The following is a 19941-nucleotide window of genomic DNA, read 5'->3' as shown; positions in this document are numbered from 1 at the left end:
AATTACAATTTAATAAGCAAAAGAAACTGACTTCACACCACAGAACAGCGTTTTTTTATTATTGTTTGCGATTTATCTCCGCATTTTGGATATTTAAAACGTTAGCCACGGTTTTTAGTCAAGGTTTAACACTTAATTTTAAAGAGTGACAAACCAAAACAAATCACCTTGAAAAATTGTATTAGTTACATCATTCGTATTCGCCTATGAGAAATAATGTCATACCCTCCCAGAGGTTACATTCCTGAGTCTGATTTTTTTTAATAATTTTATACAGACTAACCCAACATTAAAAAAAAAAAAACTAATATTTTTGGCCTGTCATGCCAATAACATGAATAAATAATTCAAAATTTAAAATATTTCAGAATAATTGGAACTGGCGGTATCGGCCCTATTAAGATGTAGACAGAACTTACTGTCCTAATTATTGTCATTGTTGGCTACAAAAAGTGTTTGCCCGGCTCATAAAATCGTGCGCGGTCGTGAGTAGGTGTTGTGAAAGCCCCGGTTTCCACGGTCCGGATAACCGCGCATGCACTTCGTTTCGGGGGAGCTTGGGTCGCGCTCCAGGCCTGCGTGGAAGGACTAGGCTTCGGCGCGCACCTCGTTATCAGCGCGAGATAAGATTGGGAGGGGCGCAGTGACCTCGCGCCGCTAAGGAGAAGCCACGGGGGGGATCGGGCGAGAGATGCGGCTTAAAGACGGAACAAGCGCTTGCGGTGTAGTGATGGGCAGAACGGATCTTTTGACCGAATCGGTTCTTTTGGATCAGTGCCGTGAAATGATTCGTTCAGAACGATTCGTTCATCTCGGTCAATTCGTTCTTTTCTGTGTATAGGATCTGGCTCTTTTATCAGGTGTCGTAACTCGTTCATCCTTTAGAGTATTACGTACGTGTTTTTGTATTTGAATTTGAACATTGCTTTCCGTAACCAGTGAATCACAGTTGCGTATATGAAACAAGATTATTTATATTTTATTACTTTTTAAGTTACAAATATTAATATATAGGCTATTTACACTCTAGTGACAGTAAAGTGTTTACATGTAGACCAACACATTTAGAGAAAAAAGACAAAAATTTAATACTACTACTGCGATTCAGTATGAAGAGAAACAAATGAAGTACATTAATTAACCCAAAAATGGTAAATGTGAACATTTGTAGTTACTTTCCCTGTTATTTTTTAATTCATACTGGTTTTTTTTTTTAGTTTTTTATTTCCAAATTTGTGTATGTGAATGTGAAAAAGCAATTTTAAACCACTACTTAACAGTTGACATTTTCAGGTATAGATACTTTTCATGTTACCCTATTTTATTTGATCAGTTATCGTTTGCTCTTGTGAACATGCACACGCTGTGATTACTAATTCTTCAGACTCCTGACGTCATGAATCATTTCACGAACGAATCGGACCGGGCGCGTGGCCGGTTCTCTCATCTCGTTCTCTCGTTCTCTCGTTCTCTCCGCGTTTTCGTTCCTCCGAATCTTTCAAGGTACCGGCTCTCAAAGAGCCGGCTCTCAAAGAGCCGGTTCTTTACATCGCGAACGAATCGCAAGATTTCGTTCTCTCAAAGATTCGTTCTTTTTGAACGAATCGTTAACGAACGACCCATCACTATTGCGGTGGGGACAGCTGCACAGGCCGCAGTCTCGCGGAGGCGAGGTGCAGACAACCTGGTCCCGAGTTCTGTGTGCGGCGGTGTAGCTCCGCTCCGCTTCCAGTTGCGCTGGTGTACTTCGTCTTGGAGTCCCGTAGGGAGAAGTGTCTCTCGGAACAGGTAGGTTTATACATGTCGAAGCGTGTTATAAGAATATTTCTGGGGGTTATGGACTACCCACCAGGGAAAAGAAAAAAAATTGGTTAGGCTAACTGATAACCATCCACTGCTCCTACGAAACCCTAAAATTCTTAGATAAAATTTTTCACTCATGAAAGGTAGATCCTTACACTATGTACCAATGCTTAAGATTTTATGTCGTAATACGTGTTGAAGACACTGCTACTCAAAGTTTGTATTTTCAGTGGCAAAAAAACTGAGTCATATTAAAGTGGTTTTAGGCTGGTTAATGAGTAGCATTATTATCGGGAAAAAATATATCTGGCTTCAGAGAAGGGCCATAGCCCATCCTACATGTTCCTGCATGTACGTATTTAAACACATGTTAGCATAATTATTAGTTGCCAAGGTAGTAACAATAAAATCTCACTATTATGGCCGGAAGATATAGTTTTGTCATTGCGTAAGCTGCGTTGTTATTTTCAGACGAATCACGAACGTTGTATATTTACAGCATCTGCTATCTCATTGGCGTAGGTCAAGAGCGGAACGAGTTTCCCTAGCCTAACAAGGCAAGTAACATAATAAATGTTACAAGTCACGAACAAAACAATTTCCCGCTGTGAGTCATTGTTTCTAAGTATCGTGCATTCCAGAAAAAACATTTGAAAAAAAATTGGTTGTCTGTAAAGTCGGTTTACGGACGATAGTTTAACGTGACTCACAACAAAACATTGATGAAATAATTGCATACTTTTATGAATAAAATTGAATCTTTTTATTGAATTATCACTATTTTTTATGGATAGAAAGAAGGAGTGAAATGAAATCTACAATTTAATTGATAAATTTACTTTTATTTGCACTCATTAATTCAAATATGTTTATAACTATAACGAAGAGATTATTTTAACTATACTTTTTATAAATGTTTGCTATTTAACTTCTTCCAATCTGTGTTATTCTGTTAAGGATAGGACGATGATAGGAAAAGTAGGAAACGAATGGGAGTGTTTCAAGTTTAATGTGCCTCGAAAAAGTCATATCGATGGTTGTTCCAATCGAGTGGAAGAGAGATAGATGCGGCGCAAGCGTACAATGAGTGTAACGGGACACAACATAACGGGACAATGCGTAACGGGACACTTTTCCGTGCGTGCAGCCGGCGTTCATCGATTTATTAGACGTTGTCACGTCAAAAATAAACTAAAACTGTGCTTCACTGAGGAAGAAAGCGCGCATTTGTTGCCTGATAAAGGCGTAGTTAAGTTGGCATCTAGCTCAGGACAGTTGTTTCATGACTTAGTGGCCTCTTAAAAAAAAAACTCCCGCCTACCTGGGCTGCTGGGTGCACGGACCTTATGCAGAAACTCAGAAGAAAACCACGTGATTTGTAAACCCCTAAAGACATCCGAGTGGGGTCTGTTCACAGCATTGAAGAATACTCTGACGGCGGGTGAGTAGTTCTGTTACCGTATTTCGTGTTTAAACTGTAATTTTTAGTAGAGTGAAAAGGGAGTGAAAAGGTTTAAAACGGGTCTTTTCGGGGAAAAAAAAAATTTAAGACATGAAATGCCCGGGTCATATTCGTAAAAGGTCTTAAGGGCCTTGTATTACATTTGTATCTCCGTTTCTCCGCCATATAATGTCACGGTTACTGTCCAAATCTCATAGTTGTCCCACGTACGACTAAAAGACTGCGCGACGGATCACAGCCTTGCACTTAGAGGCGATACCGCGCTAGAAGCACCAGCGAGCGTCGCGCTTATCATCCCGCCTCGCTGAAGCACAAAACTACCCCTGACTGGGAGGGCCACTTAAGGCTGCATGGCAGAACTTAACTTAGTCACCTTGGTTACTCCTCCGCACCGACTCAACCACACAGAAGCCGAGCTGCACGACCTCCTGTGACACCCGGGTCAACGGTACGCAGACCAGGTGACCATTATCGCCAATGTGACTGGCGCCACAGACCATTGGTGTGCTTGTTATTTGTTTTTAAACTATCAAACAATAAATTAATAATTTTCGACACTTGGAAATTGTTTTGCTTTGACTTTAGTCGCTAACTTCGTAAAATCGCTAATCCACAATAGGCAAAAAAAAATTTTTATATTTATTAATTCGTCTAATTTATCCAAGCATTTGCCGAAGGTGTTTCTGATAATTTTCAAATTCAAGAACAATTATTTCAAGATATCTCGAATTTCACTCTCTAGTCAACCTAGTACTGATTGGCCATATGTCGGTTTCATCTGAAAGTTTTGATTTTTCGATATCTTTGAAGTCGAGTTCTTAAATTTTACAGGCTCAACAGGATTTACGTAGCGCTCGATAAGACACTACAGGCAGGTTGATAAAGTGACCCCCATTGGCGGAGGGGGGGGGGGGGTTTATCCCCAGAAGTTAGGGAAAAGTCAGTGAAGACAACGTGATGCAAGGTGAGCTGTTACACTACATGGAATTTCAACTGTGTGAGAAGCTGTGACTTCTTTAGGCCCATTAGTGTCAATATTATGTAAAAATTGTTTAATACACATGTTCAAATTTTAATTATTTTCAATTCCCCTTCCCCCCCTTAAAAAAAAATCTTGGGCGTACTCAGGTAGGAGATGAGGGATATAATCCCCCTCCCCCTCCCTTAAAGACCCCGGAAATCCTAAAAAGTCTATCATTCTCACAAACAAAATGAAAGTATTTGAAAGCAAACAGCGGGCAAAGAGATTTTACTCCACCCTTCCCTCACCGCCACCCCGAACACACGCACCAAAACCACTCCAACAAATGAAAACTTTCCCAGTTACAGTGGTGGAGCAATGGCGGATCCAGAGATTCACCTCGGAGGGGGTACTCTAGGATTTCAGAATAGCCAGAGAAAAAATGTCTTAAAATTACTAAATTTGTATTTAATGTACTCACACTACACATAACATCCAACCACCAGAATTTATGATTCTACAAGACATTCATTAATTATATTAAAATATTTTATTGGTTTCAGAATCAATCATTTTTGTCGGCAATATTAATGTAGCAGACAACTGGTTTTTCGGGGGGGGGGGGGGGGCACTTGCCCCTGGTGCCCCCCCTCCCCTGGTTAGGCCAATGGGTGGTGGATTGTTGTTGGAAAACAGGCGGAGTGCACTGCGCACCCACCCTGCGCAGGTGCGCGGACGGCCGTGCGCGGTGGCAGTCGCGGCGGGAGCAAGATGGCGGCAGGCGCGGCGTCCTGGGCCGACTCGCTGCCTGTCAACTACCTCGTCAGCGTGGCAGCGGGCGTCAACGCCGAAGTGGGTGAGTGGCGTCTCGGAGAGGAGTGGCACTCGCCGCTCCGCATGCCAAACAGCCCCTGGAGTGCCCCTGGGCCCGCTGCCTGGACATACGAGCCAGTGCAGTGTTGCCAGATGTGCACGTACCCGAATTACTGTGTCTGCAAGCTCGTAGCCAGGATTTTGTGAACGCGGGGTCCAGTATAACCATGTATAATTTTTATGGCCGAGTTTTCTTTACAGTTTAATTTTAAAAATAATATTGATCGTCACACTAAAATCTCACAGGATAGTTGAGTTTTATAACTCCAACATTCATGCATAGAAATTTATGTAATGATTTTGCTTGATAAAATAAAACTGAAATTTTATATGTATATATTTGTTTTTATTTGTCTTTCATACTTCGTTCTTATGTCAATTTCTTGATGATTTCGTTAAAAAGTATATATGCAATGCAGCATTATAATATTAGTCTGAGTATGTTAAGGATATTAGAGTCTATCCAGTAGCAGGGACTTACTTAAGGTGGCGGTCCGTGGGGCCTCTTCCAGGATTTAAAAGAAAAGAAACACAAGTAAAGACAGAAAGAGAAAAATTAAAGCAACTTAGCTACATAAGTTTACAGAGAGTTTTTTTTTAGAAGAATTATTGCAATCCTTAGTGGGCTGAAATAATGTGTTTCCTCTACATTACAGCCCGGTAGGCCTATGCCTCATACAAACAAGAAGCAGGAATTGTGTTTCCAAGTAATCTATATTTAATGCTGTTTTGAATATATGTTTCTGACTTGTTTTAGCAAAATCATTGAATAATTGACATACGAAAAATGTATGAAAGACAAATAAATAAAAGTAAAAATATATAAACGACCAGTTTCCTTTAATCAAGAAATCACATTACTTAAATTTCTATGTGTGAACATGGGAGTTCTTTAAGTCAACTATTCCCTGAGATTTTAGTGTGACAATAAATATTAATTTTTTAATTCAACAATAAAAAACTTTTTCATATAAAATATATAATTTTTATACAGGACCCCGCCTTTACACAGTCCTGACTACGGGCTTGCTAATATCGAAGGTTAGGTTCTCCTAGGTTCTCCCAAGCAGGCGGAGAATTCTGGCGCGGAAACGAAACACACCCGTGCAGACGCACGGCGCTCGCATCTGCCAGATTTCTCGAAATAGATCCCTCCGCGATTACAGCCGCGAAGCGCAGCTGGTAACGGCATTCGCGAGATAATCGAGATATCGAGACGAGCTCTCGCAAAGTCCCCCGCCTTATCACCGTCGGACAAAGCCACATTTTTTTTACCGACAGCTCGCCCAGATTAATGCAGGATTTTGTAGGATCCATTTAATCAATGATAACAACTTGTAACATGTTTTGCGAAAAGGGGGGGGGGGGGGGTAGTGGGGGGCCGGACCCCTCCCTTCAAGGGTTTTAATGAAATTTAAAAAAATCAAACAGTGAATTCAGAATAACAAATTATAGCAACTCAGCTACATAAGGTTACAGAGAGTTTTATTTTGAAGGATTATTGTAATCTTTACAGTGGGCTATAATAAATTAATTTCCTCCTACATATAGCCCAGCATGTCTCATACACCGAAGCGGCAGAATTTGTGTTTGCAATGTTTTCCGTTCCCTATGCTCAATTATCGAACGTCATTAGATTTTAACGGGAACACCAAAGACAAATTAACATTATACGAAAACGGTATGGTTACGATGTGTGTGGGGAGAACTACTGGTTTCGTAAGGGATAGCCCAATTATTTATTACTAATGTATACACTATAAATTTAATTACTGCGTTCAAGATTTCTGACCACAACAATTAGTCTTACGCTGATCGCAGAAACATTAACACTTTCCACTGGAGCTTGGCTCGACAGTGGCTCGCTCTTCTGTCCGCTTCCTTCGCACACTCACCCACGCCGCGCCACAGTACAGTCCCCGACTATCACTCGTCCCCAACTCGCAGGTATCAGGTGTCGTCGGTATCACTCCCCGAGGGGGAGACTCTCTCCGCTGCTCCGCTCTTCGCTCGGAACTCCCGCGGAGGCCGGCGTCGTCGCTTATATACCGGTGGCGTCCTTCTCGAACCGACGAGAGCGGCCGTGACGTGTCGCGTCATCCCGGGCCGACCCGACGCCCGAAACGCCCAGAACAGCGACGCTTATTCACGCCACTCCACGCGGCGGCCTCTGTAAAGCTCGGAATTCCCAAGCCGCTAGAGGCGACGATAGCCCGAGGCTGGACCGGTAAGGGAGGGAGAGTGGGTAGCTAGGACCCTTGTAATCCGGCCAGGCACGCGTGACATGCCTTACGTCAGTGGACTCATACACATCTGGCATGCGTGTTTCATGTATTTAATAACATTAATATAAATGTATTTGTGACTTGTTTTAGCGAAATAATCAACCATTTAACTTACGAACACAATATTAAAACAATTAAATAAAAAATCAAATCTTAACTGTTTTTTTTAAAGCAAAATCATTATTTAAATTTATATGTGTAAACTTTGAAGTTCGAAAAAACATCTATTTCCTGAGATTTTCGTGTGACGACAAATTTTATTTCAAAATTCGAATATAAAGAAAACTTATTCATGAAAAAAATTATACAACGGTTTCAGAAAATCAGAAGTACGGTTCTGGATGAGCGTTGGTCGTGTTAAAGAAAAGAAAGGGTCATAAACCAGGTCGGCTGCGTGGTGTTACGGTACGCCGGACGGACAAGGTCATCAGCCGGAAGCCGCGTGACTCGAGAGGTGCCGGATGACAGGACGTGCCGGACCGTGTGATCCGGGTTGTGTTCCGCGGCCAGGGCGAGGCGGCGAGCTTCCCTCCGCCGCCGCTACGCGTCGCCCCCGTCAAGGACTACCCCCCCCCCCCCCTTCAGCCACCACTGCTGGGGTGGGGGCGCGTATTGACGCCCTGAGACGCGGGGCGTCGCCCAAGGCCGCGGTGTGCCGTCTTCCCCCTTCTCCCCCCGCCCCACCAGCACTCCGCGGGCCTGGCACCTAGGTGGTCGGAATCACAAGTCCGCCAGTGGCAACCAGACGGGCTGAAACATTCCATCCGACCATCCGTCGAACCTTTGGTGACTTCATTCCTCCAAATGTCTGCAAGAGTTTTGCGTGTCCAAATATTTCTGTTGCTTTAAGAAAGTTTTGTAGATGATTTAATCGTTCATCTGCTTCCGTGATAATTTTTTTTTCTTTTAACTTACTAGTAGGGCCATGCATTTTTCGCGAAAAGATCTAAACGCCTATTAGACTGCAACAAGGTATACCCACACCTGTGGTTTCTTCCTTGTGATTGGCGGCCGTCTGCAAGAGAAGTCACTAACATATTTGACCGAGCCAATCAGTACGCGTTTGCTTCCTCTTTGAATCACTGTGATTGGTGTTATTACAATCGATATGTACCTGGGAGACACTCGCCCAATCACGAAACACAGACGGCGCTATAGTGCTTTAACTTTCATCTAGTCTCAAAATCTTTTCGCGAAATCTGCATGACCCTACTTACTAGAATTGAATACTGTTAACGAGAGATGCTCAGAGATCAGAAAAAAATTATCGGGTTCATTCCGTGATAAGCCAGAATCAAAGCAATTCTTCCTTCGCGCTGTGAAAAGAGGTTGCACTTTTGAGGAAACTATTTTTGCGCGGAAAAAAATTTTGTCCGGTTAATGATGTCACCTGAGTATAGGGAAGTGTGAAATTCGCGTTAACTTTTCGGTGCCAGGTTGGACTGCACGGACTTGTACATGGTCGAGTTGACGTTCTGCTGCCGCACGTTCACCTTATCACCGGGTTTAGCTCAGTGATTAGCTCAGATGTCGTTCAGGTATTCGTAGGGGCATGCATATTTCGCGAAAAGATTCCGAGACTAGCTGAAAGTTAAAACACTATAGCATCGTCTGTGTTTCGTGATTGGGTCAGTTTCTTCCAGACACATGTCGATTGTTCCTGCACCAATCACAGTAATTCAACACTAAGCAATCATGTCCTGAGTGGCTTGTTAAAATAAGGCAACGACTTCTTTCTCAGCCGTCCGCCAATCACAAGGAATAAGCCGCTGGTTAAGGTATACTATGTTGCAGTTTAATATGCGTTGGTATATATTCACGAAAAATGCCTGCCCCTAGGTATTTGTAGGGACCGGAAAAATTCGCGAATTCAATGACCTCTAGGATAGCCTCCAATATTCTCTGCACTTCTCAAGTAAACACGCGTGTTCATTGGTTACTAAATTGTGAGTCGTCTCCACTGGGTAGCTTGTGATTAGACGCTTCTTTGGTCGATATTCTCTCATTGGCCCAGAGAGCTCCAGTTAAACCGCGAGCCAATAGCAGAACCAGCAGAATTATACACATGTTTGAATTTCAGCCTATCACGAAATGAATCTGCGAATTTTCCCGGTCTCTAGGCATTTGTTATTGCTAGATACCTGCAAAATTCGCGGTTTCGATGGCCTTCAGGATAAACTGCACATACCCCTGTACATTCGGGAAAATAGCGCAGGTTCATTGGCTGCCGACTTGTAAGTAGTCTCAGCTGGTTTGTCTGTGATTCGATCCTTCTTTGGTTGAGGGTTTATAACTGGTTGAGATTCGTCCAGATGAACAGTAAGCCAATAGCAAAATTATCTAAGAGGTATATGTGTTTGAATTCTAGCCTATTACCGAATGAATCCGCGAATTTTGCAGGTCTCTAGTTATTGGTTTATATATTCAGTATAGTTAGAGACCCGTAAAATTCGCGATTTCAAATCCCTAAAGGATAGACTCCATGATCCTCTATGCACTCGTGCAAATTACATCTGCTGATTGGTTACCGACTCGTAACACCTGTTGACTGGAATGATCGTAATTCGCTAATTCTTCTGTTAAAGATTTTTCATTGGCCCAGAGTCCTTCAGATAAACTGTGGCCCAATCACTGAAGCAAAATAATGTCAAAAATATTTGGACTCTATGCCATCGCGAAATGAATCCGCGTATTTTACAGGTCTCTAAGTATAGTCTGCGGCGTAAGCAGTAACCCGCTATACAGTGACTAGAGACCCGAAAAATTCGCGGGTTCATTTCGTGTTATGCTACCATTCAAATAATCATACCTTAGTGCTGCTTCTGTCATTGGTTCACTGTTAATCTGGAGGACTGAGGGCCAATTAGAGACCCTCACTCATAGAAGTGTCGAATCACAGACACCCAGTCGAGACGACTCACAAGCCAGCAGCCAATGAACAGTTGGCATTTGCCCGAGTGTGTAGAGGATATTGGTATCTATCCTGGAGGTCATTGAACCCGCGAATTTTCCGGGTCTCTAACAATGACAGAGTAATTCAAGTGTCCAGACATTGTCAGTTTAAACTGTCGTCAGATAACAACGCGAACCTGAAAGTCCCACCTAGAGCCTACAAGAGTTGGAGGGGGCTGAGGTTTGGCTAGGGGGGGGGGGGGGGTGTTTAGTTTTGAGAGTTTTGATGTGTAACATATTAGCTCACGGTATAAGGCATTTGGTGGGGAAAATTCCGTGAATCCTACGGAAGTAATGGAACGTAAATATGTAACAACCACGGTGCTGCCATGTGTGACGCGGAAGGTGCGATCCAAAGTTCACAAAGACAAAGGGAAACTTTATAGTATTAACTGTTCAGTGAATTTTAACAAGACAGGCAGTATTTTAATAAAATTACTTGTCGAAAATCATGACCAACGTATAGGGGTTTAGATTTTTTTTCAATTCTTTTTCGCTTTTATGGAAGTTGTTTCATCATATAGTTTATTTTTTTTTTTTAAATTATGGAGCGGAGATCGTAACAATATATGACGGAGAAATGAAGATAAAAGTGTAAAGCAAGATCCTCAAGTGCTTTCGAAAATCTGTATCGGTTTTTTTATGCCTGAAATTACTCTGAAAACACGCCTTTTAAAACTCATTTTCACTCTTCTAGAAACACACAGTTTAAAAACTTAATCCGGAATCAAAAACTACTTATCCGCCCTCAAATAATTCTCGGGCTAGATGATTTTCGTAAGCAGACCCCAGTCATATATCTTGAGCAGTTTTCACATCGTGTGGTTCCTCCTGAAGCCCTGCATACCGTGTGGGCGGGGGCCTTAACAGACTTCAGCGGAAACGTTACGAGTGATGCGATACGCACAGATCACGTTTACACTCATGGCCACAAATAACATTTTATTTATTTTTTTATTGCGGCGTTTGAAAAGTTGTAGGTACATTAAATGACAGGGATGTCTGCTCAGGGTGTCCACAAGGAAAAAAAATATTTCGTACCAACTTAGGCGAGAAAAAAGTACTAGACTAAAAAAAAGTACTAAATTATAATTTTGTTATGGTTTTAACAATTTAGGAAGTTATTATGAAATTGCAATGCTCTAACTTTATTATCACACCACACACACATACATTCCATAGTTTTTAAAAATAATCACGCTTAATAATAAAACATATTGGAGTTACTGTAACATTATTATATTAAAGAAAAAAAGTACTAGATCTGAGCGTAAATGTAGTATAGCACTAAAAAAGTAATAAAAGTACTAGATCTAGTAGGAAAGTACTAACTGTGGTCACCGTGTGTCTGCTCCGGCACCAAAGCCGGTCTGCGCCTCTGTACCCGCGTCTGCTCTGCGGCCACAGCCGGGCTATTTCCGCGCCGCGGGGGGCAGGGCGGGTGGGTAAGGGTGATGACCCCGTCCGCGGCGCACGGCCTCGTCGCCTCTACGTGCGAGACTACCCAGGCAGCCTAGCTTGCAAATAATCGTAGCTACATCATTTTTGAAGTTATACTTCTTGAGGCGCGTTGAGGAAAAAAAGGGGGTTGTCTGTAAAGTCGGTTTACGGACGACAATTTCACGTGATAACGTCATAACAAAACATTTATGACATGATTGCATACTTTTATGAATAAAATTGAATCATTCTTATTGAATTATCACTATTTTGTATGGATACAAAGAAGGAATGAAACGAAATCTACAATTTAATTGATACATTTACTTTTATTTACACTCATTAATTCAAATATGTTTATTACTTTAACGAAAATATTATTTTAACTATAATTGTTATACATGTTTGCTATTTAACTTCTTCCAATCTGTGTTATTCTGTTAAGGACAGGACGATGATATGAAAAGTAGGAAACGAATGGGAGTGTTTCAAGTTTAATGTGCCTCGAAAAAGTCAAATCGATGGTTGATCCAATCGAGTGGAAGAGAGATAGATGTGGCGCAAGCGTACAATGAGCGTAACGGGACACAGCGTAACGGGACAATGTGCGTTACGGGACTTTTTTTCGTGCGTGCAGCTGGCGTTCATCGATTTATTAGACGTTGTCAGGTCAAAAAAATGTTTTCATGAAAACAACAGTTGGAAAATATATTACTAAATATTGCACCAAATATTTAAGGTCAGGAACTTTTTTTTTACGAATTTGGCAATAGTGCTAAACTGTTGATGGGTGCTGTAGATACAAGTACGAGGGTATCAGCAGTGGAGAAGGCGTGTATGTCCCTGGTAGACTAGACCTACGCTTAGGGGCGGTTCAGGGGGGAGGGGGTTATGAGGGGGGGGGGGGGGTCAACCACCACCATCCCCTCCCGGTTAAGTTTTGAGAAAAACATGCGAGCTCTCGGTGAAGGCAGTATGTTATTTTGGATGATGCAAGGTGAGCTGTTGCGACACCCCGGAGTCACAAACCACAAATATGCAGTGGCGCATGTTGAGAATGACAACGTATAGAGGCACTGGAAAAAAATCCGTGAGTTCGTCGACCTCCTAATATCCTCTGCAAACTCGGGCAAACCTCGCCTGTTCATTGGCCGCAGTGCTGTGAGACCTCTCAACCGGGGGGTAACTTGTGATTCGATACTTCTTTTGTTTGGGGGCATCTTATTGGTCCACAGTCATGGCCCCCACATTCGATTACAGGCCCAAGACCCAAGATCGGAGGCGCCCCCCCCCCCCCCCCCCCCCACACACACACACAATTTTACTGTCACGTGCTACATAATAATAATTGCAGTTTATTTCTTACCTATATCATTTTAGAATGTTATTTAACCTGAAAATACAAGGTATAATTATGGTTACTATTTTACAAGTCTAAACTAAGCTTTGTTTATAAAATATTCAATATGTTTTTTTTTTGGTTTGTAATAAAATTACAATAGTTAAACATTTACAAATAAACAGGGCTGGGCCCGGGCCTGGAGGGGACCCAGGGGTCCACCCGGCCCCACCCTTGTGGGGGCCATGCCCACAGTCCTCCATGCCAACAGTGAGAAAGTGGCAGAAGGCAGAATTTTAAAATATCACGAAATGAATCTGCGAAATATTCGGGTCTTTGATGACGTAACTGCCCCAGCCTCTTGTGTTTGGCGATAATATATATTAAATACAATTTCCCCCCCCCCCCCCAGATCCCCTCCTGAAATAAAGTCTCGTGCACGCCACTGCGGCCTTGGGCCTGGTGACAGCTGAACGCCGCTTATCACCGCCGCTTGTTCGACGAGGCGTCAGACCGCGACGGTCGCTGGTGCTTCTAGCGCGGTGTCGCCTCTGAACTGGCGCGCAGTCTTCTCCCATCTAACACAGACGATGCTATAGTGTTTTAACGCACATAATTTCGAAATAAATTTTTTCGCGAAAAAAAATATCTGTTCATACTAGTAGAGACCTGTAAAATTCGCGGATTCATTTCGCGATAGGATAGAGTCCAAATACTTTTGACATTATTTTGCTTCAGTGATTGGGCCACAGTTTATCTGAAGGACTCTGGGCCAATGAAAAATCTTTAACAGAAGAATTAGCGAATCACGATCATTCCAGTCAACAGGTGTTACGAGTCGGTAACCAATCAGCAGATGTAATTTGCACGAGTGCATAGAGGATCATGGAGTCTATCCTTTAGGGATTTTAAATCGCGAAATTTTCAGGTCTCTACTAATTGGCCCAGAATACGTCACATAAATCAATAATAAAAGTGACGTTAGAGGTACAAGTTTTTTTGGATTTTATCCTATCCGGTCTCCAAGTTTCATAAATTTTCTTTAATGGCCCAACGTTTTTATTTCCCAGAACACATTCGAGCACACACTCCAGGAAAAAAAAAGAAGACTACTCTTCGGCTGCTGTTAGTGTGGGATGTAGTCTACCCCCTTGACTCAGACCACTTGGAATTAGCACTACCGAGGGTGGGATGTTTGCCATAAGCTCCAGGCATTCTATAGCGAATCGCTAGGGACTGGAATAATTCGCGGTTTCAATGACCACTAGGATAGACTCCACGATTCTCTATGTACTCGGGGACACCTGTTTACTGCGATTCTTATGATTCGATACTTCTTTTGTTGAGTGTTTGCCATTGGCTCAGAGTCCTACGGTAAATTACGGTCCAATCACTGACGCAGCATTAAGCTAAACGAGTTTGGATTCCAGCCTGTCTCGAAAGGAATCCGCGAATTTTTCCGGTCTCTACGAATCGCATTACTGACGGTCCTATCAGTCGAAGATATGAAATGCGTGTATGTATCAGAGTTGGCCGATTTAAACCACAACTGTTCAAACCACGGCATAGACCAAGTGGTTAAATATATATATATATGTATGTATGTATATATATATATATATATATATATATATATATATATATATATTTAACCTATGTACTAGTTGATCTCTAATAACATAATGCTCATAACTTTTTTTTTGTAATTTACAGGAACACAAAAATTATGTCCTAACCAACAGGAAGGGTTCGCGGGTTCAACAACCTCCAGGATGGACTCCACGATCGTCGCCTGTTCATTGGCTGCTGACTTGTGAGGCGTCTCAGCTGGGTGACTTGTGAACCGATACCTCTTTGAATGGTGGTCTCTAGCTTGCCAAGATTTCTCCAGATTAACAGTGAACCAATAGAGAAAAAAAAAGCACAAAGGTACAATTATTTGGATTTTTAGCATAACACGAAATGAATCCGCGATTTTTTTCTTCCGATCTCTACTAATCAAGATATTATCGTTTAGATCATCTGAATAGTACGCAGCAAAATACGCCTCTGGAATTAAATAAAACCTTAAATACTGCATACAGGGCAGCCTGGAAAGAAGGAAAAAATTTGAAAGAAAAAATCCTAACCCACATCGAAACGAAATTCTTTCTCTGTACGCTCTTGCCCTCTGCGAAGACCTTGGCCTTGTGTCTTGAGATCATGCGACACACGAGATAGTTCTCACGTCTCTTTGGTACCGTGTCCGTCCTTGAAAGGAACGAGAGGTTGTAGCGGGGAAGGAGGAGGCGGTTAAGGACGTCGATGATAGTGCGCAGATGGCCCGTGCATTGTTACGTGCGCCCCTCCAGCCGGTGACGTCAGAGCCCCTCAGACCTGAGGCACGGCCGCTATATAAACCTGACCCACATACCGCAGCTATTTCCACTGCGCTACGGGGGCTACCCGCGGCGCGGCGCGCGGCCGCAGAGCTACCTAGCGGCGGGGCGCGGAACTACGAGGCGCGCCGCCTCGCCAGCACCGGTGACTCTGCTGGGAAACCATAGAGCACGAGATCACACCGTCAACTTTCGGCTCTACTTTCACGTTCAGAGTTTCCATATTGTCGTATTCAGGGCCCGGGTGCAGATAATGTCGTCGGTCCCCTCTCTATTACTTAATACACAACTCTTCAAACCCCTCGCTATTTAAAAGAAAATCAAAAGACTGCAAACCTTTATACATAGGACAACACTACGTGATTTTTAACAGTTTTTTAATTTTTTTTTAATGTTTCCCTCAATTAAAAATAATTGTTATCCCTTTATACAATTGAAAAAAAATTACAAGAATTTTCTTTATTAAACATAACTATTTACGTAATACTGAACAATTAAAAATATAACATACTTAAAACCTAACAACTAAAAAAAAAAAAAAATGAAAATTAGTTTTTCGCACTTTCATATCAGCGAACGTTTCAGTAAAAGAATCAAAATTAAATGTCCGCGCAGGTCTTGATTCAATGCATAATGTTCCTGGATCAGTCTTAGTTGATCTCAGTTGACTGAAAGATCTTTCTGCTCGAGCGACAGAGGGAAGTAGGAAGTAGGTAAACAAATTACGCGAGACGTAAACACGACGAAGGCAGCAGCCCTGGAACGAGGAGCCGCAAAGTTAGATTTTTTTTTTCAACAAATGTTAAACTACTTGCATTTGAATTCTAGCATATCGCGAAATGATTCCGAGAATTCTTTCCGGTCTCTACCCATCAACTCAGGAGTGTACGCAGAATTTCATTTCTTGTCTTGAAAAAGGGTTGTGGGAAGGGGGTAGGAGGAGGATAGCACATATTTTCCTGCTGTTTGCTTACAGTTTCTTTCCTCTGGGACAGGGGCGAAGCCAGGGGGGGGGGGGTTTACGGGTTCAACCCCCCTCCCCCCCTTAGCCAAAAATCTTTAATTAATTTCTTATTCATCACTCAAACAAATTTCATATTAAAATTAATAAAATTTTACCATTACAATATTTAAATTTAAGTACCGAAAACTGCTAAAATAGCACTATTTTACACCTTAAAATCCAAATTTTCCCGGGGGAGGACCCCCGGACCACCCACTTTAATACGGGGGGGGGGGGGGTGATGCTTCTTAACACCCCCCATACACAAATCCTGGCTACGCCACTGGTGGGGGATGATAGAGGTGTAAAGTATGTGTTAGAGAGAAGGTGCGCCCTGCCGTCCGCGCGGCGCGATGTCCTCGACCGGAAACAGGAAGGAGATAGGCGACTGCGTCACGCAGCCGCTCCCCGCCGATGTTCAGACCCACATGTTCGTTCGAGAACGTCTTTCCTCGCTGCACGCGATGTTCCCATCATCACCGACGATTTAAGGGGCCCGCCTCGTCAGGGGTATGTGTGTGTTAGGCGGGATGATAAGCGCGACGCTCGGTGGTGCTTCTAGCGCGGTCATAGGCGTGCGCACGGTAGGTGCCACAGGTGCCTTGGCACCACCATTAGGGTTAACGTTATTTTGTTTTTTACAAGCAGAAATAATACATACTTACAAAAATCCGTATTATTTCCAAAAAAAATATGTTTTCCAATCGTGTCGAGTTACAGATAGGTGTTCATAACACTATCAGTATATCAATTATCAATCGAACTAACTATACACACGGAAACAAGCCAGGTGCAATTACTTGTGTTGTACACGCAGGCCGCGGCTACGAAACTTCTGAAATGTAAATACTTCTCCTAGTTCTCCTTGAATTACATAGAATGCGCGCTCGGTGTCCACTGTTCACTCCACTGGGCAGGCGCACGGAATAATAGCCGCCGTCCGCCAGGGTTTATTTAAAAAAAGAGAGAGTTTAGTTAGTTAAAAGGATAGGCTTACTCAATGACTTATATGCAGTCGCCGAAAAAACATTTTTGTTGTATTCCAAAAGTTAAAACTTTTGCCCACTCTTATTTGTGTACTTTTATTATTTTAATATTTTACATATTTTAGGTATATTACAAAAACTCCCTTCATTTGTTGAGTTTAAAACATAACATTTGAGAATATTTTTTTCTAGCATTTATTTGGCGTCTTCAGAAAACATATAAGTACGGTTTTTCAAAGCCACCAGCATGAATTCCGTGCAAACAATTTGTGCAATATACTTTATGGCTCAACAAAGCTTAAAACTGTAAATAGTTTAGTAGATTTGCTGGTGATTAATTATAACGTTCAAAGCCATAATTTGTCATAAAAAATGTTAAAAATTTTTACATCTGTGTATTTAATGTTTTTGTTCGGGAACACCTTAAATAGCACCATTTTGCGCTTTAAAATCCAAATTTTTCCGGGGGAGGACCCCCGGACCACCCCCCCTCCTCCGCTTTTGGCTCGGGGTCCGTGAATGACAGGGCTGTTGTGTAATCTGGCACCACCAATACTGAAGTCCTGCGCACGCCTATGAGCGCGGTGTCTCCTCTGGACTGGCGCGCAGTCTTCTTGTCGTCACATGAGCGGTGACCGTAACATTATATTGCGGAGAAATGAAGATGAAGGTGTAATGCAAGTCCCTTAAGTGCTGTCAAGAATCTGTACCGGTTGTTTTAAACCTAAAAATTACTCTGAAAACATAGCCATATTTACTCTTCCAAAAAAACAGTTTGAAAAATTCATCCGAAATCAAAAGTACTTTTCGGTCCTCAGCGAACTCTTAAATGCTTTTCGTAAGCAGACCCCCACTCGGATATCTTGGGTAGTTTTCAAATCGCGTTGTTTTTCCTGAAGCTCTGCGCACCGTGTGTGTGCTCGGGTAGGCAGGGGCCTTAAACGCGGGAAAAAAACACTCTGGATTACGTGTAATTGTGCTTCTAGCGCGGTGTCTCTAGACGCGAGGCTCTGAACTGGCGCGCATAGAGCAACTATGATGGTGGAGCGGTAGCCATAAATTTATATGGCGGAGTTTAATGCAAGTCCCCCGGGTGCTTTCAATGCCTAAAACTAGCCCGAAAACACGCGTTTTTAGCAATTTTCACTCTCCTAAACCTGCAGTTGCAAAACTAAGAACGGAATCAGAACTACTCACCCGCCCTCAGCGTATTATTAATTTTTTTTTTTTCCCGCAGACGGCACTCGGATATCTGAACAGTATTCAAATGGCTTGGTTTTATTTGAAGCTCTGCTACACCGTGTGTGTGTGTGTGTGTGTGTGTGTGTGTGTGTCGAGAAGTATAACAAGTTAATATGTAACTCTGTGGCTAGTTGTTTAACATCTGTGGTTTGTCGGGTGATGTTTAATCGAGTGTTATTATTTATAGAGACCTGAACAATTCGCTGATTCATTTCGTAAAATGCTAGAATTCGAGCAATTTGTAGACACTTCCGCGCTGGTTTTGTTATTGGTTCACAGTTCACGTAAACCTTTGGCAAAAAAAAAGTATCGACTTACAGGCTACCAAGTTAGATGTCTCACTAGTCTACAGAATCTTTCCCAGGAGTCAACGAAACAGCGAATGTGTACTAGCCCTGGCTATTTCTAAACGAATAACGGACATTCGACAGTATATTCGTAGTTCACTAGCTGGAAAGAGTTGTTCTCACTTATCATAGCTAGAGACCCGTAAAATTCGCGGGTTCATTTCGTGTTATGCTAAAATTCAAATAATTATACCTAAGTGCTGCTTCTGTCATTAGTTCACGGTTAATCTGGAGGACTGAGGGCCAATTAGAGATCCTCACTCATAGAAGTGTCGAATCACAGGTCACCCAGTCGAGACTACTCACAAGTCAACAGCCAATGAACAGTTGGCATTTGCCCGAGTGTGTAGAGGATATTGGAGTCTATCCTGGAGGTCATTGAACCCGCGAATTTGTCGGGTATCTAGTCATAGCCAACGAACAAATAATTGCAGCAAACCCGAGGAGAAATTGTAATCCGCCGAGGGGAAGTAGTTATCGTAGACAGTTATACCTAGGGACCTGTAAAAATTCCCGTTATTTTCTGGGACAATAGTACTCAGTGTTTAAGATGGATTAAAAAATATATATATTCATTGCATTATAAATGTGTGTCTAGACCTGCTGTGCTCTATGGCGCACGTCTGGCAACACAGCACGCCGCTAGTGTGAAGGACGGGAGACGCTATAGTCCGCCGGCGAGGTCTCGGAGTCCAGGGCGAGGCTGGAGAGGAGTGCCGGGGTTGGTGGAGCCGGGTATTACCGGGGCGTCACGTCATCCCCCCATCGGCGGGGCGTCTATTTCTGGACGCCCGCCGACGCCCCATAACCGGGCTGGCGGAGACGCCCACCGCGCCCGGCTCCCTGCAACACGTGGTCCGGGACTGGACA

General features: G+C 42.8%; 1 protein-coding gene across 5 annotated transcripts in view; it reads left to right on the top strand.

The window, feature by feature from the left end:
- The first annotated feature begins 1655 nt into the window (after positions 1-1655).
- LOC134536252 (mitochondrial uncoupling protein 4-like) overlaps positions 1656-19941 on the top strand; it is a 31278-nt gene continuing 12992 nt past the window's right edge. For 2 of the 5 annotated variants that reach the window (XM_063375953.1, XM_063375952.1), the window contains exon 1: positions 15353-15638. In XM_063375953.1, the coding sequence (XP_063232023.1) occupies positions 15434-15638 (205 nt within the window). In that variant the 5' untranslated portion in view covers positions 15353-15433. Of the gene's footprint in view, positions 1789-4953; positions 5083-15352; positions 15639-16824; positions 17007-19941 lie in introns of those variants that run through there. The other 3 variants (XM_063375956.1, XM_063375954.1, XM_063375957.1) reach the window with 3 other exon arrangements.

The sequence above is a fragment of the Bacillus rossius genome, chromosome 10 (assembly GCF_032445375.1).
Source record: "Bacillus rossius redtenbacheri isolate Brsri chromosome 10, Brsri_v3, whole genome shotgun sequence".
Lineage (NCBI taxonomy): Eukaryota > Metazoa > Arthropoda > Insecta > Phasmatodea > Bacillidae > Bacillus > Bacillus rossius.
Note: the sequence above shows the minus strand (reverse complement) of the source record. Positions and strands in the feature narration are given on the sequence as shown.